The sequence below is a fragment of the Saccopteryx leptura genome, chromosome 5 (assembly GCF_036850995.1).
Source record: "Saccopteryx leptura isolate mSacLep1 chromosome 5, mSacLep1_pri_phased_curated, whole genome shotgun sequence".
Lineage (NCBI taxonomy): Eukaryota > Metazoa > Chordata > Mammalia > Chiroptera > Emballonuridae > Saccopteryx > Saccopteryx leptura.
The window spans coordinates 70,445,062-70,467,537 of record NC_089507.1 but is presented as its reverse complement, the minus strand read 5'-3'; the positions used below and the strand labels follow the sequence as shown (position 1 = coordinate 70,467,537).

At 39.8% G+C, this 22,476-nt stretch overlaps 2 protein-coding genes across 2 annotated transcripts in view; both read right to left on the bottom strand.

Annotated features, from left to right (window-relative positions):
- HERC3 (HECT and RLD domain containing E3 ubiquitin protein ligase 3) overlaps nucleotides 1-22,476 on the bottom strand; it is an 809,237-nt gene that overhangs the window by 264,338 nt on the left and 522,423 nt on the right. The gene's annotated exons all lie outside the window — the stretch shown is intronic.
- HERC5 (HECT and RLD domain containing E3 ubiquitin protein ligase 5) overlaps nucleotides 2,293-22,476 on the bottom strand; it is a 65,857-nt gene continuing 45,673 nt past the window's right edge. Inside the window, exons 19-23 of the mRNA XM_066385074.1 lie at nucleotides 7,098-7,164; nucleotides 6,142-6,212; nucleotides 3,698-3,881; nucleotides 3,502-3,604; nucleotides 2,293-2,498 (exon numbers count right to left, since the gene is read on the bottom strand). Coding sequence (XP_066241171.1) covers nucleotides 2,293-2,498; nucleotides 3,502-3,604; nucleotides 3,698-3,881; nucleotides 6,142-6,212; nucleotides 7,098-7,164 — 631 coding nt within the window. The remainder of the gene's footprint in view (nucleotides 2,499-3,501; nucleotides 3,605-3,697; nucleotides 3,882-6,141; nucleotides 6,213-7,097; nucleotides 7,165-22,476) is intronic.

Genomic DNA, 22,476 nt, shown 5'->3' with positions numbered 1-22,476 from the left:
GGTAGAAACTATGGAATTACTTAGCCTAGCCAAGTAACAGTAGATTCTCACTACTACGTGTAGTTGTGAGGTGACAGGTCTGTCCCCTTTTCAGGTTTTGTCCCTTTTAGTAAAAGGTTATTGGAATTACTACCTTCAGCTATGCCACTAGGTGGCACTTTTGGCTCACTAATGGAACCACTGACCACTTCAGTACTCAGAGGACTACCTTTGCACAATGTTGAGCTAGGTAGCCATAGTCCACAACCACTCATTAATTCTCATGCCATGTGCTAGCTAGCCTGGTGGAATGGAAGACAGGAGGTGAAGAAGAGAAGGCTGGTATGAGAAGAGAGCTTCAGGCAGAAGAAAAAGCATGTGTGAAAAAACAGGACTGACCCATTCAGGAAAAGTTACAAATTACTGGAATGAAATACGCTATGTATGCAAGGCCACAGTGAGAAATGGTGCTGGAACTTGCAAGGGGTACATCAGGAAGGATTTGGAAGCTGGACTTTATTGCCTAACTTTTCAAATCATTTAATTTGTGCAGTTGATAAACACTATGGCTCTTCCTTCTAGGAAAAAGGAAGAGAAAAACCACATTCAGAATTATAGAGGGTCTGCATGGTTATGGACTCCTGTGGTGGCAAGTGTTCATATTTGCTTTCTGGTACTGTAGCTACCAGTCATATGTAGCGATTGAGCACTTAAAATGTGGCTAATGTGACTGAGGAAATGAATTTTAAATTTAAATTAGCCACATATTGAACAGCAGAGCTCTGAACACTTTCCCACTACTGCCAACAAACCTTACCTACAGCAAGGGTCCACCTTATCACACAGTGCACATACGGGAGAGTTCTAGCCTCACAGCACGTGCTATTACAGTGTTGGTTGTTGCAATGCTGGCCAGAAGACGAGAGCGTGAACTACAGCGTTGACAGTAGGGTATGGTTAGAGGGAGACTTAGAACACGTTGTGAGGACATGACTGATTACTGAACGTGGGGAGATGAAGGAAAGAGATGACGGCAGGCTTCTGACTGGAGTCACTGGTGGTACCAGCCCAAACTGGACTATAGGAAAAATGATCATTTTTCTCCTTGAACATGTTGAGATTAAGGAGCCAAGGGGACCAGGCGGTGGCACAGGAGATAGTGTCAGACTGGGATGCGGAAGGATCCAGGTTCAAGACCCCAAGGTCGCCAGCTTGAGCGCGGGCTCATCTGGTTTGAGCAAAAAGCTCACCAGCTTGAACCCAAGGTTGCTGGCTCCAGCAAGGGGTTACTCGGTCTGCTGAAGGCCCACGGTCAAGGCACATATGAGAAAGCAATCAATGAGCAACTAAGAAGTCACAACACGCAACAAGAAACTAATGATTGATGCTTCTCATCTCTCTCCGTTCCTGTCTACCCCTGTGTATCTCTGCCTCTATAAAAAAAAAAAAAAAAAAAAAAAAAAAAAAAGAGCCAAGGGGCATGCAAGAAGAGACCCAGACTACAAAGAAAAATGGCTGTGGTGCTGGACTACAGCAGTTCCTGTTGGGCAGAGAGCGCTGAGTATCATTAGCATGGACATAATCACTGCACTAGCATTTCAGGTCAGGGACAGTTAGAGAAACATGCAACCATGGGAAAGAAGCCAAGAAAAAGAAAGCCACAGTCTGGCTGTTCATGCGTTCTGAGGAGAAAGTAGTCTACAGTTTCAAATGCAGTAGATATGATTTAAGACAAAAATAGGTAAGTTTCCACTGAAATTTGCAACAGGGACATTACCAGTGACCTATTACGGCAGTTTGAGTGGGAAAAGTACCACTTCTTCCCTGAACACACTATCTAGATCGGTGGTTCTCAACCTTTCTAATGCCGTGACCCCGCAATACAGTTCCTCATGTTGCGGTGACCCCAAACCAAAAAATAATTTTGGTGGCTACTTCATAACTGTAATTTTGCTACAGTTATGATTCGGAATGTAAATACCTGATATGCATTATGTATTTTCCGATGGCTTTAGGCGACCCCGCTGGGGTCGCGACCCACAGGTTGAGAACCGCTGATCTAGATGTTTATGAGAAAAATAAACTTGTTTTATTTAATGCACTATGTTTTGGGGTTGCCTTGTTTTAAGAGCCTAATCTATTGTTAACTAATAGAACCTAAAGGCAAAAACAGTGATTCTAAAAAATAAATAAAAGCAAACAAAATACCCAGGTAAACATATTAAATATTCAGCAAGACTTTTATTTTAACAAACTTTTGGCTAATTTTATTTTTGAAAATATTTCCAAAAAGGAGTAGAGTAGAAGATAGGGTCAGCCAAATCCTCTGTTGCTGCTGATGGCTGCTTGAAGCGCTTCTTCAACTCTCTCCATCGTAGAATACTCAGGCAGGTAGAGGATACTAAAACATGTCTGTGCTCTGATGGGGTCTCTTTCATTCACATTTTCAGGACAGCGAAATGTTATTTTCATGGTCATTAAACCTTTCACTTGAATTCTGTCAGTTCCTGTAAGAAACACTAAAAAGCAGAATAAGATTGAGTGATCTGCTTCATAAATCACCAAAATTTATTGAGAAAAAAATATTTTTATTCTAAATATTTATTGAGGGCCCATGTGTAGATCCTACATTAGACTGCACTGGGGACCCTATCAGAACTGTCTGATACACAGTCACTGTCCTCAAGCAGCTGATAGTCTGGGTGGGGATATTAGATTCTTGTGCAGAAAAAGACACAAATGAGAAAAATAAAAAGGGTGTTGTAAGCTAGGTAAACAAGGTGCCACAGAAGTGCATGCCTCTTGAGTGTAAATGCTGTGGAGTTAGAGAAGAGAGAAACAACCAGGCTAGGAGGACTAGGAGACTTCTGAGAGTGTGGAACTAAGCTGGGCCTTTAAGGAGTGAAAGGTTTAACGAGACCAAGGAATGAAGGTTTAAGGCAGGTCAAGGAATTTCACAGAATGTCTAGAAATGAGACGGTGCAAGGAACCATAGGAACTGGAAAATTGAATGATGACACAACTACAAAACTCCATGTTTACCTTGGATGAAGAAAAATGTGTGTGTGTGTGTGTGTATTTTTTTTCATTTTTTTTTTACATGAGAGGAGAGGAGAGGAGATGGGAGACTCCCTCACGTGCCCGACTGGAATCTACCCGGCAACCCCCATCTAGGGCTGAAGCTCAAATCAGCCAAGCTATCCTCAGTGCCTGAGGCTGATGCTCAGACTGACGACTGAACCCAGGTCTTCTGCACACTGGGCTGATGCTATCTATCCACTGAGCTAAAGAGAAAAATTTTAAAGCAATAAGCAGGGTTGAAATCATAGAAGAAAAGACCTATATGAACATTTACTTTTCGACGCTGTGATGACCTGGCACATAGGACATTCAACTGGGCTTGGAGTGATCTTACACTGAAGTATGAGTAGTTGCAAACTGTACTTAAGATAAGACAAACAAAATCTTATTCCATACAAAAAGAGCATAAGATTATAGATGTATTCCTGATCTGATCCTTACCAAGGAACTTCTTCTTTTCCTCCAGAGTCAATTTGTGTAAAGCCTTCCAAAACATCACTATGGTGGGATGTGAACTGAAATATCCTTGTTCATAACGTGCATTCTAGAGAAAAATGCAAAGTAAAAAAGTATTCAAAAAAAAAAGTATTCAGAAAATAGAAATTTAAATGAAAACTGCTTGGCTTTCATGCTGTACCTTTTCGAATGTTTCCCAGTCATAATCTGTATTTCCAATAATCACATCCTTTAGTTCTTCAGGGTGGAAAAATGTAATAATCTCCTTGTCACACACTTTGTAAAATCCTCTTTGAAATTCTTCATAAACACCCTTTACGGAGATGTTGAAGATGTAATCCACACACTTAGACACATAGTCTGTCCTTTAATGAAACAAAAAAATGATTTGAGTTTACTGCAATACCCTGAACAAAATGGGAGAAAGGGTGGGAAGGAGGAGGTTACAAGTATTTTTCATATACAGTGGTACCTTGAGATACGAACAGACCAACATACGAATTTTTAAAGATACAAGCTGTGACTCGGTCTGTATTTCTGTTCGAGATCCAAGCGAAATTCCGAGATACAAGTCGTGATTCAGGAAGCTGCCTCTAGTTGGCACGTTGGCACACAGGTCCAGTATCGGCAGTTTGATATACGAGTTGACTGACTTATGAGCTCCGTTACAGAACGAATTAAATTCGTATCTCAAGGTATCACTGTTTTATCTAATTTAATCTTCATAAAGCTCTCTGAGGCAGATTCTTATGTCATTTCAGTGAGACACAGTGAAGTCACGTGATTGCCCAGGGTCATAGTCAAGAGAATTGACACAGATTGAAAAAGTTTGTAAGAATTTTTTAAACTTTAAAAAAAAAACATTTTATTATTTTAGAGAGGAGAGAGAGAGAGAGAGAAGGGGGGAGGAGCAGGAAGCATCAACTCCCATTTGTGCCTTGACCAGGCAAGCCTCAGGTTTTGAATCAGCGACCTCAGTGCTCCGGGTAGATGCTTTATCCACTGCGCCACCACAGGCCAGACAGTTTGTTAAGAATTAAACCTAACCTGCTAACAGTCATGTCTGGGAAATGAGTTTGGGAGATAAGGGAAATTTCGTATTTTATTTTATACTTTTCTGTCTTGGCTGAATTTGTGATAGGGAGTAATATTATTTGGGGTTAATACATATAAAGAGATTTATAGTATTTTGGGGTATAATAGAGTTGCTTGTAGCAAATACTCTCAGTAAGAACAACTAGAAAAAGGCAGGTAACATATAAAACATATGTAGCTCCATGCTCCCTAACCTGAGACAAGACTCAAGAGACCTCTGGACTCAGAAGGGGAGCTCACTGAGGGGAACCCATCATTTCACTTGCAGTATTTCCCTTTGTTCCTTTGGCACATTTGCCAATTCTTTCAGGAAAGGGACCGGGCATAAAGTAGTTGTTAAGGGCAGAAACCCTTATGATAGCCATCAATAATACTGTGGGCAAACAGGGGTATAGTCATAAAACATACTACAGAGCTCGAAATGTTCTATTTCTTAATCTGTACTTTTTTCATCTGTGTACTTTTCTGTATGTTAAACTTCAATACAAATGTATATATTTTTTCCAAAGTGAGAAGCAGGGTGGGTGGGTGAGGGGGGGAGAGGCAGGCAGGCAGACAGACTCCTGCATGCGCCCGACCAGGATCCATCCAGCATGCCCACCAGAGAGCAATGCTTGGCCCCTCTGGGGCGTTGCTCTGCTGCAATCGGAGCCATTCTAGCACCTGAGGCGGAGGCCATGGAGCCATCCTCAGCACCTGGGCCAACTTTGCTCCAATGGAGCCCTGGCTGTGGGAGGGGAAGAGAGAGACAGAGAGGAAGGAGAGGGGGAGGGGTGGAGAAGCAGATGGGTGCTTCCCCTATGTGCCCTGGCCAGGAATTGAACCTGGGACTTCCACACGCTGCCAGGCCAACACTCTACTGCTGAGCCAACTGGTCAGGGCTTCAATACAAATATTTTTAAAATAAATATTAAAATTAAAGAAAAATATTTGGCTTAGGCCAGAATGCTCACTAGATATCTCTTTGCCACTGGCCAACTAACAAGGGAACATTCTATATAATCCTACACTCTATTGCTTTACATCCCATAAAGTGTTGGGAAGTGAAGACACTACAGTAACATCTACAAATATTAATACATACTGAGTGCCTGCTATGGACCAGGCACTGGTGTGGACTGCACAAGGCACTGGACATACAGTGTTGAGTAAGAACGACTGAGTCCATGCCATTATACAGCTCATCATAGTGGGGGAAACACTGATCAGGAAAAAAGCAGATAAATCCTAGAGGCAGGTAAAGTGTAATATGACAAGAGAAAAGTAAAGCAGGGCAAAGGGAATCAGAAAGGTTGGTAGCATTATTCTAGATAGAAGGTTAAGGGAAGGCCTCTCAGAGCTGTTTTTTTTTCCTTTTTAGAGTATAAACTCCAGAAGACATGCATATATACAAGACACACAGTAACTCTCTACTTTATTAAAAAATTAACTGGGAATGAAAAATTATAATAACTACAAGAAATTTTTAGAGCCCAGTGAAATAAAGACAGTATACAAACAAAACAAATTATTTCACTTTTGTGTACTTACTTGTTAGTCTGGTTGACAATTATGTCTCCTCCATTAGGAATTAACTCTACATCAGTTTTGTCCCAATGCACCTGTAACACAAATGAACTCAGAGAACAGCTCCAAAATAATCCTAAACAGTCTATCATCAACAACACTTTGAAGCATACCTCTTTTCCTCAAGAACAAGAAGAAATGTACACTTTTGTCACAAAAACTAGCAAGAATTTACAAATAAAAACTGCCACCTTATGCAGAATGAAAAAAAACAACCTTGAATTATCTATTTTAACTAATCATACTAAAAACTAATTAGAAAATTACCATATTTCAGTATTCACTTTATATAGTATATATCTAATGTGGTGAATTTGTACAACTGGCCATAAATCCCCCCCATCCAGGTATCCATGCCCCTTTGCAACGTGACTACAACACACTTCTCATCAAGACGGGGAGTCTGTTTCTTGAACCCTTGAATCTGGATGTGCCCTTGTGAAGTACTCTGGCCAATGGGATCTGACAGGAGCAAAGGCATGAAAAGGAGCTTGTATGGTGGGGTTTGCCGTCTTTGTACGGAGTCCATCCTGTGGAGGAACCTCAGCTAGCCTACTGGATGACAGCAGACAGAAGGGAGACAAGCTGTCCCCGCTGACACCCCACCTGCCAGCCAGCCAGCCTGCCAAGAACCAGGTAAGTGGGTGAGGCCACTGTGGACCACCCAGCTTAGTCAGCTGGCCCAGTCCAAACCCCACAGAATAGTGTTTGTTGTTTTCAGCCACTGGGTTTAGGTGGTGTCAGCTACACGGGAAAATCTAATTGATACACCCAGCTCATGAACTCTGAGGGGAAAAAAACCTTTAGCACTAACTTAACTCAAAAGTTTGCATTTTTATTAAAGAGTGACATATTCAGGTAAGTATTTAAAGGGTTAATCGGATTAAATCTGATCTGTAATTTGGTTTTTTGTTACTCACATTAAAATGGATATAAAATACTTCTTCAAAGTCAGCCCTTTCTTCATCCAGAAGTGTTTGCAAACTCCTAAAGAACAAATAATTTTTAAGTTAATAATCATGATCAGTAGATACAGCTCATAAAATAAACATCAAGTGCAGGGCAATTCTGAAGGTGGGAGGTCAGGTACATTTCACAGGACCTGCTTCTCTGTGTATTCACTGATAGTCTAAACAGGGCCATACCTCAACTATCTATAAGTGTGAGGTTAGTAGTTCATTTCCAATTCTGCAGGCTCCCTACCTGATTCCCACTCTCCTCCTATCACTCTAATTTCCTTTACCTAATGATTGTAGATTTCTATTTAGAATAGGATCATTAACATATTTACTGACACTGAAACTCATTCAGATAGGTGTTACTTTTATTTAAGCTTTGGGACTTTACTTACAGAACAGTAATTGATCTTTTAAATAGCAGGAATCACTTAGGAAATCTGTGGAGTGAAAAGGAGGACCTTCTCTGTATCTGCTGCCCCAATATCATCAAGCTCAAGACAGACCTGATCTACTACCTTAATTGTTTCCAGGCATCTGTGAGAACAGAACAAGACGCTCCCACACATAAGACACACCTTAAATTTGGGGCCCGAAATTTGAAAAAAAAGTATTACATAAATTTACTGAACTCAAGTTTTATTCATCATAAAATTCATACAACTCATCACTGTCAAAACTCCCATCCTCAGTCACTGTCTTCATATTGCCTCATCCTCAGTTCCATCTGTAGCATTTGAACTGCCACAGCCACTGTATAAGACATGCCCAGTTTTTAGACCCCAAATTTTTCCAACGGTGCATCTTAAACATGGGAAAATATGGTAAGTACTTAATATGGCAGGTATACAGGATGTCAATTTGAGGTTAATTCCTTTTCTGTCACTAAACCCTGAGACTAGTAGGTTAAGACAAGCTGATAGAAGTCTCACCTACAGCACTGTGAGATGTGTACAGCCGGAAACAATATAAATGGAACAGGTAAACTTGGAAGAGCTTACTTAACTCTTTCCTAAGGGGAACATGTCACTGGGGAAGGTGGTGGAAATAAAATCGACTCTTTTTTCCTACTGCACTTCTTATTGTGATATAAAACAGACCGTCTTTTATTCATGTTTTTTGAGGGGTGAGGGAGTCTAATGGGAACTCAACAGAAAAAACTGGATTCATCACAATACTTGGTTCATTAGCCTCTTATTACATGTCCCTGTATGGCTTATTGATGTGTCGGGAGCCTATCTACAACTGCTGGCTGACAAGGTCACAGCAGGAGAAGACCCACAGCTGCTGGCTGACAAGGTCACAGCATAAGAAGATCAAAAACTGCTGATTGACAAAGTCACAGCAGAGAAGACCAAGGGCTGCTGGTTGACAAAGTCACCGCAGTGAAGACCAATGGCTGCCAATGGCTGCGGGTTGACAAAGTCACCGCAAAGGAAAGGCACAACGATACTTCCCCCTTTGATCTTTTGAATTAATCTGGCCTTATATCCACCCTCTTTCTGGGTGTGTGCTATCATTTATAGCACAGGGATAATAGTACCATGCTTTCCCTGTAGATTCGTAGTAATTTCTTTGGAAATGAGACAGAGGGTGTGAGTTCCACAGAAAAGCCTGTAAGCCCCTTGAACTGGGCTCATAGACATAAGAGGCTGGCTATGATATCCCTCGTAAAGGGTTAAGTTTGTAGGAGAATTTCTTCTTATTAATCATGTTAGAAAGAATAGATTGTGACTTATGAATAGGTAGGAAACAGTAACTATATACAGAGCACCTTTCAGCCTTCACTTAATTCATCACTTTTCCTCCCTAGCCTTTTCATGTGGTAGAGTAAAGAAACTTTCCATTCTTCTTGCATACCTGACCTGCAGGTGGTGGAACACTCTGAGAAAAGTAAAGTTAGAACTTAATTAGTGTATGAATATAGTAAATAAATAAAATTTGACTAGACAATAGTATCCTAGACAAGGTAGAGTTATTAATCAGTACTGACCTTTTGGAAGTTTGTATCAATATTGTTATTGCTGTTCAAGTTATTGTATAATTGTACTTTGAATGACTTACCACCTGATTTATAGTTTATAGAAATGAATTAACTGTTACCTAGGAAATGTAACCATAGTGAAACAAAAACAATGATTAATCAATGTATTCTGAATACCATGTGATTGTAACTTAGTGTGTGTGCATAAAAGGAAAGCTAGACCAGCAATTGAGAGAGATGCCTGGCAGTAAATGCTAACTAGAGAATAAAGAGAAAGAAAAGAATTCGGCTCTCTTACTCGATTCGTGCCGACGCCGTCTCTTCCTGTGGGACCCCTGGTTTCCCCCCGGGGCTGGACCCCGGCATTGATGAATATGTTAATGAGGAACTCCAGTGAGCCTCCCTCCCAAAACAAGAACTAAAACATTGATAATATACCGACCTACAGGAGATACCTTCCCGATCCCATTTTTTATTCCATTTTATTTGTTTATTTTTAAATTTAAATCTTTTTTATTAATTTAAATTTCTTGTGTTAACATGGATTCAAGTGTCCCACTCAATATAACACCCTCACCCCCAACCACATATTCCTCATTATACTCCCCTTCTTCCCTCTGGAATTTGCTATCCTGTTATTTGTAACTTTGTGTTATGTATCTTCCCACTAATCCCTTCACCTTCTCTGATCCCATCCCCTCATCCCTCTCCCCTCTGACAGCTGTCCCTCTGCTCCCTGTGACCCTGCCTCTGTCTCTATTCCGTTTCTCAGTTCACTCTGTTCATTTGATTCCACATATATGTGAGATCATATGATATTTGTCTTTCTCCGCCTGGCTTATTTCATTTAGCATAATAATCTCCAGGTCCATCCAGGCCATTGCAAAAGGTAAGATTTCTTTCTCTTTCATGGCTGTGTAGTAGTCCATTGTGTATATGTACCACAGCTTTTTATTTTTTTTATTTTTATTTTTTTGTATTTTTCTGAAGCTGGAAACGGGGAGAGACAGTCAGACAGACTCCTGCATGCGCCCGACCGGGATCCACCCGGCACACCCACCAGGGGCGACGCTCTGCCCACCAGGGGGCGGTGCTCTGCCCCTCCGGGGCGTCGCTCTGCCGCAACCAGAGCCATTCTAGCGCCTGGGGCAGAGGCCGAGAAGCCATCCCCAGCGCTCGGGCCATCTTTGCTCCAATGGAGCCTTGGCTGCGGGAGGGGAAGAGAGAGACAGAGAGGAAGGAGGGGGGGAGGTGGAGAAGCAAATGGGCGCTTCTCCTATGTGCCCTGGCCGGGAATCGAACCTGGGTCCCCCGCCTGCCAGGCCGACGCTCTACCACTGAGCCAACCGACCAGGGCCCCTATGTACCACAGCTTTTTAATCCCGTCGTCCACTGATGGACTCTTGCGCCGTTTCTAGATCTTCGCTATTGTAAACAAGGCTACAAGAAACATGGGGGTGCATTTCTTCTTTTGAATCAGTGATTTGGTATTCTTAGGATATGTTCCTAAAAGTGGGGTAGCTGGGTCAAAAGGAAGTTTTTTTTTTTGTTTTTTTTTTAATTAATTAATTTTTAATTTATTCATTTTAGAGAGGAGAGGGAGAGAGAGAGAGAGAGAGAAGAGAGAGGGAGAGAAGGGGGGGAGGAGCTGGAAGCATCAACTCCCATATGTGCCTTGACCAGGCAAGCCCAGGGTTTCGAACTGGCGACCTCAGCATTTCCAGTTCGACACTTTATCCATTGTGCCACCACAGGTCAGGCGGAAGTTCCATTTTTAATTTTTTGAGGAAACATCATTCTGTTTTCCACAGTGGCTGCACAAGTCTGCATTCCCACCAGCAGTGCAGGAGGATTCCCTTTTCTCCACACCTCGCCAGCACTTATTGTGTGTTGTTTTGTCAATGAGAGCCATTATGGCAGGTGGAAGGTGGTATCTCATTGTGGTTTGAGTTTGCATTTCTCTGATGATTGGTGATCTTGAACATTTTTTCATAGGCCTGTTAGCCATCTGTATGTCTTCTTTGAAGAAGTGTCTATTCAGTTCCTTTGTACATATTTTAATTGGATCGTTTACCTTCCTGGTGTTGCATTTTAGAAGTTCTTTATAAATTTTGGTTATTAACCCCTTATCAGATATATCGGCAAATATGTTCTCCCACTGTATGGGTTGTCTTTTTATTTTGTTAATGGTGTCTTTGGCTGTGCAAAAGCTTTTTAATTTGACATAGTCCCATTTGTTTATTTTGTCCTTTATTTCACTTTCCTGTGGAGATATACTAGCGAAAATATTGCTGCAAGAGATATTGGAGAGTTTAGTGTCTAAGTTTTCTTCCAAGATTTTTATAGTTTTGGGACTAACATTTAGGTCTTTTATCCATTTTGAGTTTATTTTTGTGAATGGTGTAAATTGGTGGTCTAGTTCATTTTTTTTTGCATGTACCTGTCCAATTTTCCAAACACTGTTTATTAGAGACTATCATTACTCCACTGTATACTCTTGCCTCCTTTGTCAAGTATCAATTGACTGTAAAGGCATGGGTTGATTACAATGGCCTTGTAGTACAATCAGGAAGTGTGATACCTCCCACTTTGTTCTTCATTTTCAAGATTTCTGAGGCAATTTGGGTTTTTTGTTCCCTATAAATTTTTGGAATATTTGTTCTAGATCTGTGAAGTATGCCATTGGTATTTTAATAGGTATTGCACTGAATCTATAGATTGCTTTGGGTAACACAGACATTTTAATGATGCTTGTATTTCCTATCCATGAACCCGGTATATGCTTCCACTTGTTTGTATCTTCTTTGATTTTTTTTTTTCAATGTCTTATAATTTTCCGAGTACAAATCTTTTACCTCCTTGGGTAAATTTATTCCTAGGTACTTTATTTTCTTTATTGCAATAGTGAAGGGGACTACTGCAATAGTGAAGTGTTTCCTTAATTTCCCTTTCTGATCATTTATTGTTGGTGTATATAAATGCAACTGATTTGTGAATATTAATTTTATATCCTGCCACCATGCCAAACTCATTTATCAGGTCTAGTAGTTTTCTGACTGAAACTTCAGGGTTTTCTGTGTATAGTATCATGTCATCAACAAATGACAGTTTTACTACTTCTTTTCCAATTGATGCCTTTTATTTTTCTTCCTGTCTGATTGCTGTGGCTAGGACTTCCAGAACTATGTTGAATAAGAGTGGTGAATGGGGGGCACCGCTGCCTTGTAGCTGATCTCAAGGTGATTGCTTTTAATTTTTGTCCACTGAGTGTGAGATTGGCCGTCAGTTTGTCATAGATGGCTTTTATTATGTTGAGGTATGTTCCCTGTATTCTCACTTTGCTGAGAGTTTTGATCATAAATGGGTGCTGGATTTTATCAAATGCTTTTTCTGCATCTATTGGTATTATCATGTGATTTTTATCCTTCCTTTTGTATATGTGATGACTCATATTTATTGATTTGCAAATAGTGTACCAGCCTTGCCTCATGATGTATAATCTTTTTGATGTATCGCTGGATTCAGTTTGCTAATATGTTCTGGACCATAAATGGGAGAAAACCATTGTACAATAGATTCGAGGCTTGGCAAAGGGCTGAGTTCTCCTACCTGTACCTCCTTATTGGCTGTGAGGCTGAGTATTTGCACCCACTTCACTTGCTTCCTTGACTTCCTGGAAGCAATTTATATGCCCTTCCTCTGACTCTTTGTTTTTCAGATGTTAGTAGATTTCACTAATACATCCTGTTTATGCCTTGGGAGAGTTCCTGTTTTAGCCTTGGATGTGTAACTTTGTATTAAGGACTTCCTTGATTTGCATATGGCTACATAATAAAGCAAACTGAGGCTATGGGGCACTCCGATATTGCCATCAGCATTTGAAAAGTCCTCCCAGTCCCATTTTTTTCTTGATGAGTATGTTTCCTTAATTCCACACGGTTACTAGGAGCCGCGCTGGTCCGTGGCAATAATATTTTGAGATTTTAGCATCTACATTCATCAGGGATACTGGCCTTTCCTTTTTTTTCTTTATAGCGTCTTTTTTTCTTTATAGCGTCTTTTATTCTTTATAGCATTTTGGAACGAGGATAATGCTTGCCTCAAAAAAGGGGCTTGGAAGTCTTCCTTCCTCTTGAATTTTTTGGAATAGTTTGAGAAGAATAGATGTTAGTTCTTCTTTGAATGTTTGGTACAATTTGCCTATGAAGCCATCCAGCCCAGGACTTTTGTTTGCTGGGAGTTTTTTAATAACTGTTTCAATTTCATTTGTTGTAATCGGTCTGTTTAGGTTTTCTGATTCTTCCAGATTGAATTTTGAAAAATTGTATGTCTGTAGAAATTGATCCATTTTGCTTAGGTTGTTTCATTTTTTTGCATGTAGATCTTCATAGTATTTTTTCCCATTTTTTAAAAATTAAATTTAATGCAGCGACATTGATAAATTAGGGTACATGTTGAGAGAAAACATCTCCAGATTATTTTGACATTTGATTATGCTGTATACCCCTCACCCAAAGTCAAATTGTCTTCTGTCACCTTCTATCTGGTTTTCTTTGTGCCCCTACCCTCCCCCACCCCCTCTCTCGCCACATCCCTCCTCCCCCGTTGCCATAACATTCTTGGTTCATGTCTCTGAGTCTCATTTTTATGTCCCATCTATGTATGGATTCATATAGTTCTTAGTTTTTTCTGATTTACTTATTTCACTCCGTATAATGTTATCAAGGTCCATCCATGTTATTGTAAATGATCCGATGTCATCATTTCTTATGGCTGAGTAGTATTCCATAGTGTATATGTACCAAAGCTTTTTAATCCACTCGTCCTCTGACGGACACCAGGGCTGTTTCCAGATCTTTGTTATTGTGAACAATGCTGCCACAAACATGCGGGTGCATTTCTCCTTTTGGAGCCATTCATGGTGTTCTTGGGGTACATTCCTAAAAGTGGGATAGCTGGGTCAAAAGGCAGTTCGATTTTCAATTTTTTGAGGAATCTCCATACTGTTTTCCACAGTGGCTGCACCAGTCTGCATTCTCACCAGCAGTGCAGGAGGATTCCCTTTTATCCACATCCTCGCCAGCACTTATTCTGTGTTGTTTTGTTGATGAGCGCCATTCTGGCTGGTGTGAGGTGATATCTCATTGTGGTTTTAATTTGCATTTCTCTAATGATTAGTGATGTTGAGCATTTTTTCATATGCCTATTGGCCATCTGTATGTCCTCTTTGGAGAAGTGTCTATTCATTTCTTTTGCCCATTTTTTGATTGGATTGTTTGTCTTCCTGGTGTTGAGATTTACAACTTCTTTATAAATTTTGGTTATTAACCCCTTATCAGATGTATTGTCAAATATGTTCTCCCATTGTGTAGTTTGACTTTTTATTGTTCTTACTGTCTTTAGCTGTGCAAAAGCTTTTTAGTTTGATATAGTCCCATTTATTTATCCTTTTATTTCACTTCCCCGTGGAGATAAATTAGCAAATATATTGCTCCGAGAGATGTCGGAGAGCTTACTGCCTATGTTTTCTTCAAAGATGCTTATGGTTTCACGCCTTACATTTAAGTCTTTTATCCATTTTGAGTTTATTTTTGTGAGTGGTGTAAGCTAGTGGTCTAGTTTCATTTTTTTGTAGGTAGCTGTCCAACTTTCCCAACACCATTTGTTAAAGAGGCTGTCTTTACTCCATTGTATTTCCTTACCTCCTTTGTCAAATATCAGTTGTCCATAGAGCTGTGGGTTTACTTCTGGGTTCTCTGTTCTGTTCCATTGATCTATATGCCTGTTGTTATGCCAGTACCAGGCTGTTTAGAGTACAATGGCCTTGTAGTATAACTTGCTATCAGGAAGTGTGATACCTCCCACTTTATTCTTTTTTTTTTTTTTTTCTTTTTTTTTTTTTTTTTTCATTTTTCTGAAGCTGGAAACAGGGAGAGACAGTCAGACAGACTCCCGCATGCGCCCGACCGGGATCCACCCGGCACGCCCACCATGGGGCGGCGCTCTGCCCACCAGGGGGCGATGCTCTGCCCATCCTGGGCGTCGCCATATTGCGACCAGAGCCACTCTAGCGCCTGGGGCAGAGGCCGAGGAGCCATCCCCAGCACCCGGGCCATCTTTGCTCCAATGGAGCCTTGGCTGCGGGAGGGGAAGAGAGAGACAGAGAGGAAAGCGCGGCGGAGGGGTGGAGAAGCAAATGGGCGCTTCTCCTGTGTGCCCTGGCCGGGAATCGAACCCGGGTCCTCCGCACGCTAGGCCGACGCTCTACCGCTGAGCCAACCGGCCAGGGCCTTATTCTTCTTTTTTAAGATTGCTGAGGCTATTCGTGTTCTTTTTTGGTTCCATATAAATTTTTTGAATATGTGATCTATATCTTTGAAGTATGTCATTGGTATTTTAATTGGTATTGCATTGAATTTATAGATTGCTTTGGGTAATATAGACATTTTAATGATGTTTATTCTTCCTAACCATGAGCACGGTATATGCTTCCACTTGTTTGTATCTTCCTTGATTTTTTTTTTTTTATAAATGCTTTGTAATTTTCCGAGTACAAGTCTTTAGTCTCCTTGGTTAAGTTTACTTCTACGTACTTTATTTTTTTTGGTTGTAATAGTGAATGGGATTGTTTCCTTAATTTCTCTTTCTGACTGTTCATTGTTGGCATATAAAAATGCCTCTGATTTCTGAGTTTGATTTTATATCCTGCCACTTTCCTGAATTCATTTATCAGGTCCAGTAGTTTTTTGACTGGGACTTTAGGGTTTTCTATATACAATATCATATCATCTGCAAATAATGATAGTTTTACTTCTTTTCCAACTTGAATGCCTTTTATTTCTTCTTCTTGTCTGATTGCTGTGGCTAAGACTTCCAGGACTATGTTAAATAAGAGTGGTGAAAGGTGGCACCTCTGCCTTGTTCCAGATCTTAAGGGTATTGCTTTTAATTTTTGCCCATTGAGTATGATGTTGGCTGTGGGTTTCTCATAGATGGCTTTTATCATGTTGAGGTATGTTCCCTGTATTTCCACTTTGCTGAGAGTTTTGATCATGAATGGGTGCTGGATTTTTATCAAATGCTTTTTCTGCATCTATTGAAATTATCATGTGGTTTTTCTCCTTTTTGTTTATGTGATGAATCACATTGATTTATGAATTTTGTACCAGCCTTGCCTACCCAGAATAAATCCCACTTGATCATGGTGTATGATTTTTTTCCATACATTGTTGGATCCGGTTTGCTAATATTTTATTGAGGACTTTAGCATCTATATTCATCAGAGATATTGGCCTATAATTTTCTTTCTTTGTGTTGTGTTTGCCTGGTTTTGGAATCAGAATTATGCTCGCCTCATAAAAGGAGCTTGGAAGTCTTCCTTCCTCTTGAATTTTTTGAAATAGCTTGAGAAGGATAGGAGTTAGTTCTTCTTTGAATATTTGGTAGAATTCAGTTGTGAAGCCATCAGGCCCCGAACTTTTCTTTGTTGGGAGTTTTTTGATAACTGTTTTGTTCTCATTTGTTGTAATTGGTCTGTTTAGGTTTTCTGATTCTTCCAGATTGATTTTTGGAAGATTATGTTTCAAGGAATTTGTCCCTTTCATCTAGGTTGTCTAGTTTTTTGGTGTACAGTTCTTCATAGTATTTTCTTACAATATTTTGTATTTCTGTTGTGTCAGTTGTTATTTCTCCACTCTCATTTCTAATTTTATTTATTTGAGTCCTCTCTCTCTTTTCCTTGGTGAGTCTAGTTAAAGGTTCATCGATCTTGTTTACCTTTTCAAAGAACCAGCTCCTAGTTTCATTGATCCTCTGTATTGTTTCTTTAGCCTCTATGTCATTTATTTCTGCTCTGATCTTTTTTATTTCCTTCCTTCTACTACATTTGGGCTTTACTTGCTGTTCTTTTTCTAGTTCTTTTAGATGCAGGGTTAAGTTGTTTATTTGAGTTTTTTCTAGCTTCTTAAAATGTGCCTGTAGTGCTATGAACTTCCCTCTCAGTACTGATTTTGCTGTGTCCCATAAATTTTGAGTTTGTATGCTCATTGTCATTCATTTCTAGGAATTTTTTTATTTCTTCTTTGATCTCATTCTTAATCCATTCGTTATTTAACAACCTGCTATTTAGTTTCCATATGTTTGAGAATTTTTGAGCTTTTCTGTTGTGGTTCATTTCTAGTTTCATGTCATTGTGATCGGAGAAAGTGCTTGATATTTCAATCTTCTTAAATTTGTTGAGACTGCTTTTGTGCCCTAACATGTGGTCTACCCTAGAGAATGTACCATGAGCACTTAAAAAGAATGTATATTCTGCTGCTTCAGGGTGAAAGGTTCTGAAGATATCTATTAAATTGAGTTGATCTAGTGTGTCCAATAAGTCTGCTGTTTCTTTGTTAATTTTCTTTCTTGAAGATCTATCTAGTGATGTTAGTGAGGTATTGAAATCCCTTACTATTACAGTATTGGTGTTGATCTCACCTTTTAAATCCATCAAAGTCTGCTTTATATATTTAGGTGCTCCTATATTAGGTGCATAGATATTTATAATAGTTATATCTTCCTGTTGGATTACTCTTTTTATCATCATGTAGTGGCCTTGTTTATCTCTTACTATATCCTTTGTTTTAAAGTCCAATTTGTCTGATATAAGTATTGCTACCCCAGCTTTTTTTTTCATTTCCATTTGCATGACATTTTTTTTCCATCCTTTTACCTTCAATCTATGTGTATCAGTTGTTCTAAGGTGTCTCTCTTGTAAACAGCATATGTACGGGTCCTGTTTTCTTATGCACGCAGCTACCCTATGTCTTTTGATTGGATCATTTAATCCATTTACATTTATGGTTATTATTGATATGTAGTTGTTTATTGCCATTTTATTCTTTAAAACTGTATTCCTTTTTTTGCTATATTCTTTTCCCACTTTGATCTGTTTACAACAGGCCCCTTAACATTTCCTGCAGCATTGGTTTGGTTGTAATGAATTCCTTGAGTTGTTTTTGTCTGGGAAGCTTTTTATTTCTCCTTCAATTTTAAACGATAGCCTTGCTGGATAAAGTAGTCTTGGTTGTAGGTTCTTGTTCTGCATTACTTTGAATATTTCTTGCCATTCCCTTCTGGCCTCAAGTGTTTCTGTTAATAAGTCGGATGTCATCCTTATGGGGGCTCCTTTGTAGGTGATAGCTTTTTTTCTCTTGCAGTTTTTAATATTTTCTCTTTATCACTTAGCTTTGGTATTTTAATTATGATGTGTCTTGGTGTAGGTTTCTTTGGGTTTCTCTTTAATGGAGTCCTCTGTGCTTCTTGAAATGTGCGAGTTTCTCCTGCATTAATTTAGGGAAATTTTTAGCTATGATATGATTGAACAAAGTCTCTATCCCTTGTTCTTTTTTTCCTTCTTCAGGAACCCCTATGATGCAGATGTTATTTCTCTTCATGTTGTCACAGAGCTCTCTAAGAGTTTCCTCAGACTTTTTGAGTCTCTTTTCTTTTTTCTTCTCTGCTTTCTTGCCTTCATTCAAGTTGTCCTCCAACTCGCTGATTCGATCCTCAGCTCCATCCATCCTGTTTTTAATTCCTTCCATTGTGGTCTTTATCTCTGATATTGTATTTGTCATCTCCAACTGATTCTTTTTTAATATTTCAATATCTTTTTTATACTTGCTATTTCTTTATTTAGGTGTTCATAATGACCATCCATTGTTGTTCTAAGATCCCTAAGCATCCTTACAATCATTATTTTGAACTCCACATCTGGAAGTTTGATTATTTCCATATCACTCAGTTCATCTCCTGAAGGTTTCTCTTGTGGTTTCATGTGGATTGCATTTTTTTTTTTTTTGTATTTTTCTGAAGCTGGAAACGGGGAGGCAGTCAGACAGACTCCCACATGCGTCTGACTGGGATCCACCCAGCATGCCCACCAGGGGGCGATGCTCTGCCCATCTTGGGGCATCGCTCTGCCACAATCAGAGCCATTCTAGTGCCTGAGGCAGAGGCCACGAAGTCATCCTCAGCGCCCAGGCAAACTTTGCTCCAATGGAGCCTTGGCTGCGGGAGAAGAGAGAGACAGAGAGGAAGGAGAGGGGGAGGGGTGGAGAAGCAGACGGGTGCTTCTCCTGTGTGCCCTGGCTGGGAATCGAACCCGGGACTCCTGCACACCAGGCCGACGCTCTACCACTGAATCAACGGGCCAGGGCCAGGATTGCACTTCTTTGTCTTCTCATTATCTGTGTTTGGGTGTTTTGGTTTTAGAGTTGGTTGAGTCTAGGCTTGGTGTTGTCTGCCTCCAGTTTTCAATTGTGTTATTTCTAGGTCTTCTTGGGTTGGTATCAGCTATTATTTGTAATCCACTTTTGGATTTGAGCAGCTTTGAAGTCTTGATTTGTTTGTTTTCTTAACAGGTGATAGTCTTGTTTACTGATGTCAGCAGGGGGCTTCCTTGAAACTGTGTCCAGGAATGTGATGGGTGTAACCTGAGACTCTGAAGGCCACTTCCACCAACTAATCTCTCTGGGGGCAGGGTGTTTTCTCAGCTTCAGTAGGGGGAGGTGTATCTCAGATCTCCATGGAGACCTGAGTTACTGCCCCTCCTCCCCACTTCTTGTTTTCAGCTGTGTCTTGTTTCGCTGATTGGAGCTGGAGAGATGTCTGGAGATCTCTGATCTGGAAGCAATTCAGTACTGTTTTGTGGAAGGATCAGTCCCTCCCCCAGCTATGGCCGCCTCCAGCACAGATGAGTCAGCTTTTTTAGGTCATCTCCTGCATTCCTTAGCCCCTCACAGTCTGTCCCTCTCTCTCTCTCCCCTTTCCACTTGGGAGATAAGCTGGTCTTTTCAACATACTTTGCTCCCTAGTCGCCAGGCAAGTGGCTGTGAGCAGTATTTTCTGCTCTTTTCCCTGGAGTGAGATCCCCTCTGGGCTCTCAGCCTCCCCCCCCATTCCTGTAAGCAGGGGAGATTCAGGCGCTCCCTACCAGGTTTGTTGTGGCTTCTTCTTTGCTCCTTGGTTTTTGAGAGCTGTTCTTGTAGTCCAGAGTTGGTTTTTCACACTTATTTTTCCTAAATTGATTTGTATTTCAGTTTGGTGGTGAGAGCTGGGCGTCTGTGCATCCGCCTACTCCGCTGCCATCTTCCTCTCCTAAACGCTCTTGTTTTTGTAAACCTTCATAGTATTTTCTTACAATGCTTTGTATTTCTGTGGTGTCAGTTGTTACTTGTCCACTTTCATTTCTAATTTTATTTGAGTCTTCTCTTTTTTTCTTGATGATTCTGGTTAAAGGTTAATGAATCTTGTTCACTTTTTCAAAGAATTAGCTCTTGGTTTCATTGATCTTTTGTCTTTTTTTTTTTTTTTTAGCTTCTATGCCATTTATTTACACTATATTATTATTTCCTTCCTTCTCCTTCCTCTGGGATTTGTTGTTCCTTTTCTAGTTCTTTTAGGTACAGGGTTGTTTATTTGAGCATTTATTGCTTTTTAAGGTATGCCTGTGATGCTATGAACTTCCTTCCCTCTCAGGACAGCTTTTGCCGTGTTCCATAGGCTTTCAGTTGTTTTATGTTAATTTTCATTTGTTTCAAGAAAATTTTAGATTTCTTCCTTGATCTTATTGTTAACCCATTCGTTATTTAATAAATGCTATTTAGTATCCAAGTGTTTGAATGTTTTTCAGTTTCTCTATTGCAGTTGATTTCTAGTTTCATGCCATTGTGATCAGAGAAGAAAACTTGATGCGATTTCAATCTTCTTAAATTTATTGAGACTTGTTTTGTGTTCTAACATGTGGTCCATCCTAGAGAATGTACCATATGCACTTGAAAAGAATGTATATTCTGCTGCTGTGGGTGAAAGGTTCTGAAGATATCAATTAAATTCAGTTGATCTACTGTGTCATTTAAGTCCACTGTTCCTTTATTTTCTGTCTGGAGGATCTATCCATTGATTTTAGTGGGGTATTAAAATTCCCTACTACTATGTATTGCTGTCGATGTTGCCCTTTATGGCCGTAAAAATCTATCTTTATATATTCATGTGCTCTTATATTAGGCTCATAAATATTTATAATCATTATATCCTCCTGTTGGATTTCTCCCTTTATTACTATGTAGTGACCATCTTTACCCCTTACTATAGCCTTAGTCTTAAAGTCTATTTTGTCAGATATAAGTATTGCTACCTCAGCTTTTTTCTTCATTTCCATTTGCATGAAATAACATTTTCCATCCCTTCACTTTCAGTCTGTGTGTATCTTTTGTGCTGATGTGGGTCTCTTGTAGACAGCATATGTACAGGTCCTGTTTTCTTATCCATGTAGCTACCCTGCATCTTTTTATTAGAGCACTTAATCCACTTACATTTAAGGTTATTATTAATATGTATTTATTTATTGCCTTTTTATTTAAATCTACAATCTGCTTTCTTTCCATTTATTTTTTCCTTCGCTCTGTTTACAGCAGCCCCCTTAACATTTCTTGCAGTACTGGTTTGGTTTTAACGAATTCCTTGAGTCTTTTTTTTGTCTGAGAAGCTTTTTATTTCTTCTTCAATTTTAAATGATAGCCTTGCTGGATAGAGAAGTCTTGGTTGTAGGTTCCTGTTTTGCATCACTTTGAATATTTCTTTCCAATTCCTTCTGGCCTCAAGTGTTTCTGTTGAGTAGTCAGATGTCATCCTTATAGAGGCTTTTCTGTAGGTAATTAACTTCTTTTCTTTTGTACATTTTAGTATCCTTTCTTAGTCTCTTAACTTTGGCATTTTAATTATGATGTTGTCTTGGTGTAGGCTTCCTTGGGTCCCTATTTAATGCAGTTCTCTGTGCTTCTTGAACTTGTGTGACTTTTTCCTTCATCAATTTAGGAAAATTTTCAGCTGTGATTTCTTCAAACAGGTTTTCTATCCCTTGTTCATTGTATTCTCCTTCAGGAACCCCTATGATGCAGATGTTGTTTCTCTTCATGTTGTTAGAGGTCTCTTAGAATTTCCTCAATCTTTTGAGCCTCTTTTTCTTTTTGCTGCTCTGCTTCTGTGCTTTCGTTTATCTTGTCTTCTAAATCGCTGATTTGATCCTCTGCTTCATCCAGCCTGCTGTTAATTCCTTCTTGTGCAGTCTTCATTTCTGATATTACATTTGTCATTTCTGACTGGTTCTTTTTTTATGATTTCAGTGTCCTTTTGATGCTTGCTGTCTAGGTACTCATTATGACCATCCATTGTTGCTGTAAGACTTTTTAGCATCTTAAAAATTTATTCCTTTAGGCCTGACCTGTGGTGGCGCAGTGGATTAAGCATTGACCTGGAAATGCTGAGGTCACCAGTTCGAAACCCTGGGCTTGCCTAGTCAAGGCACATATGGGAGTT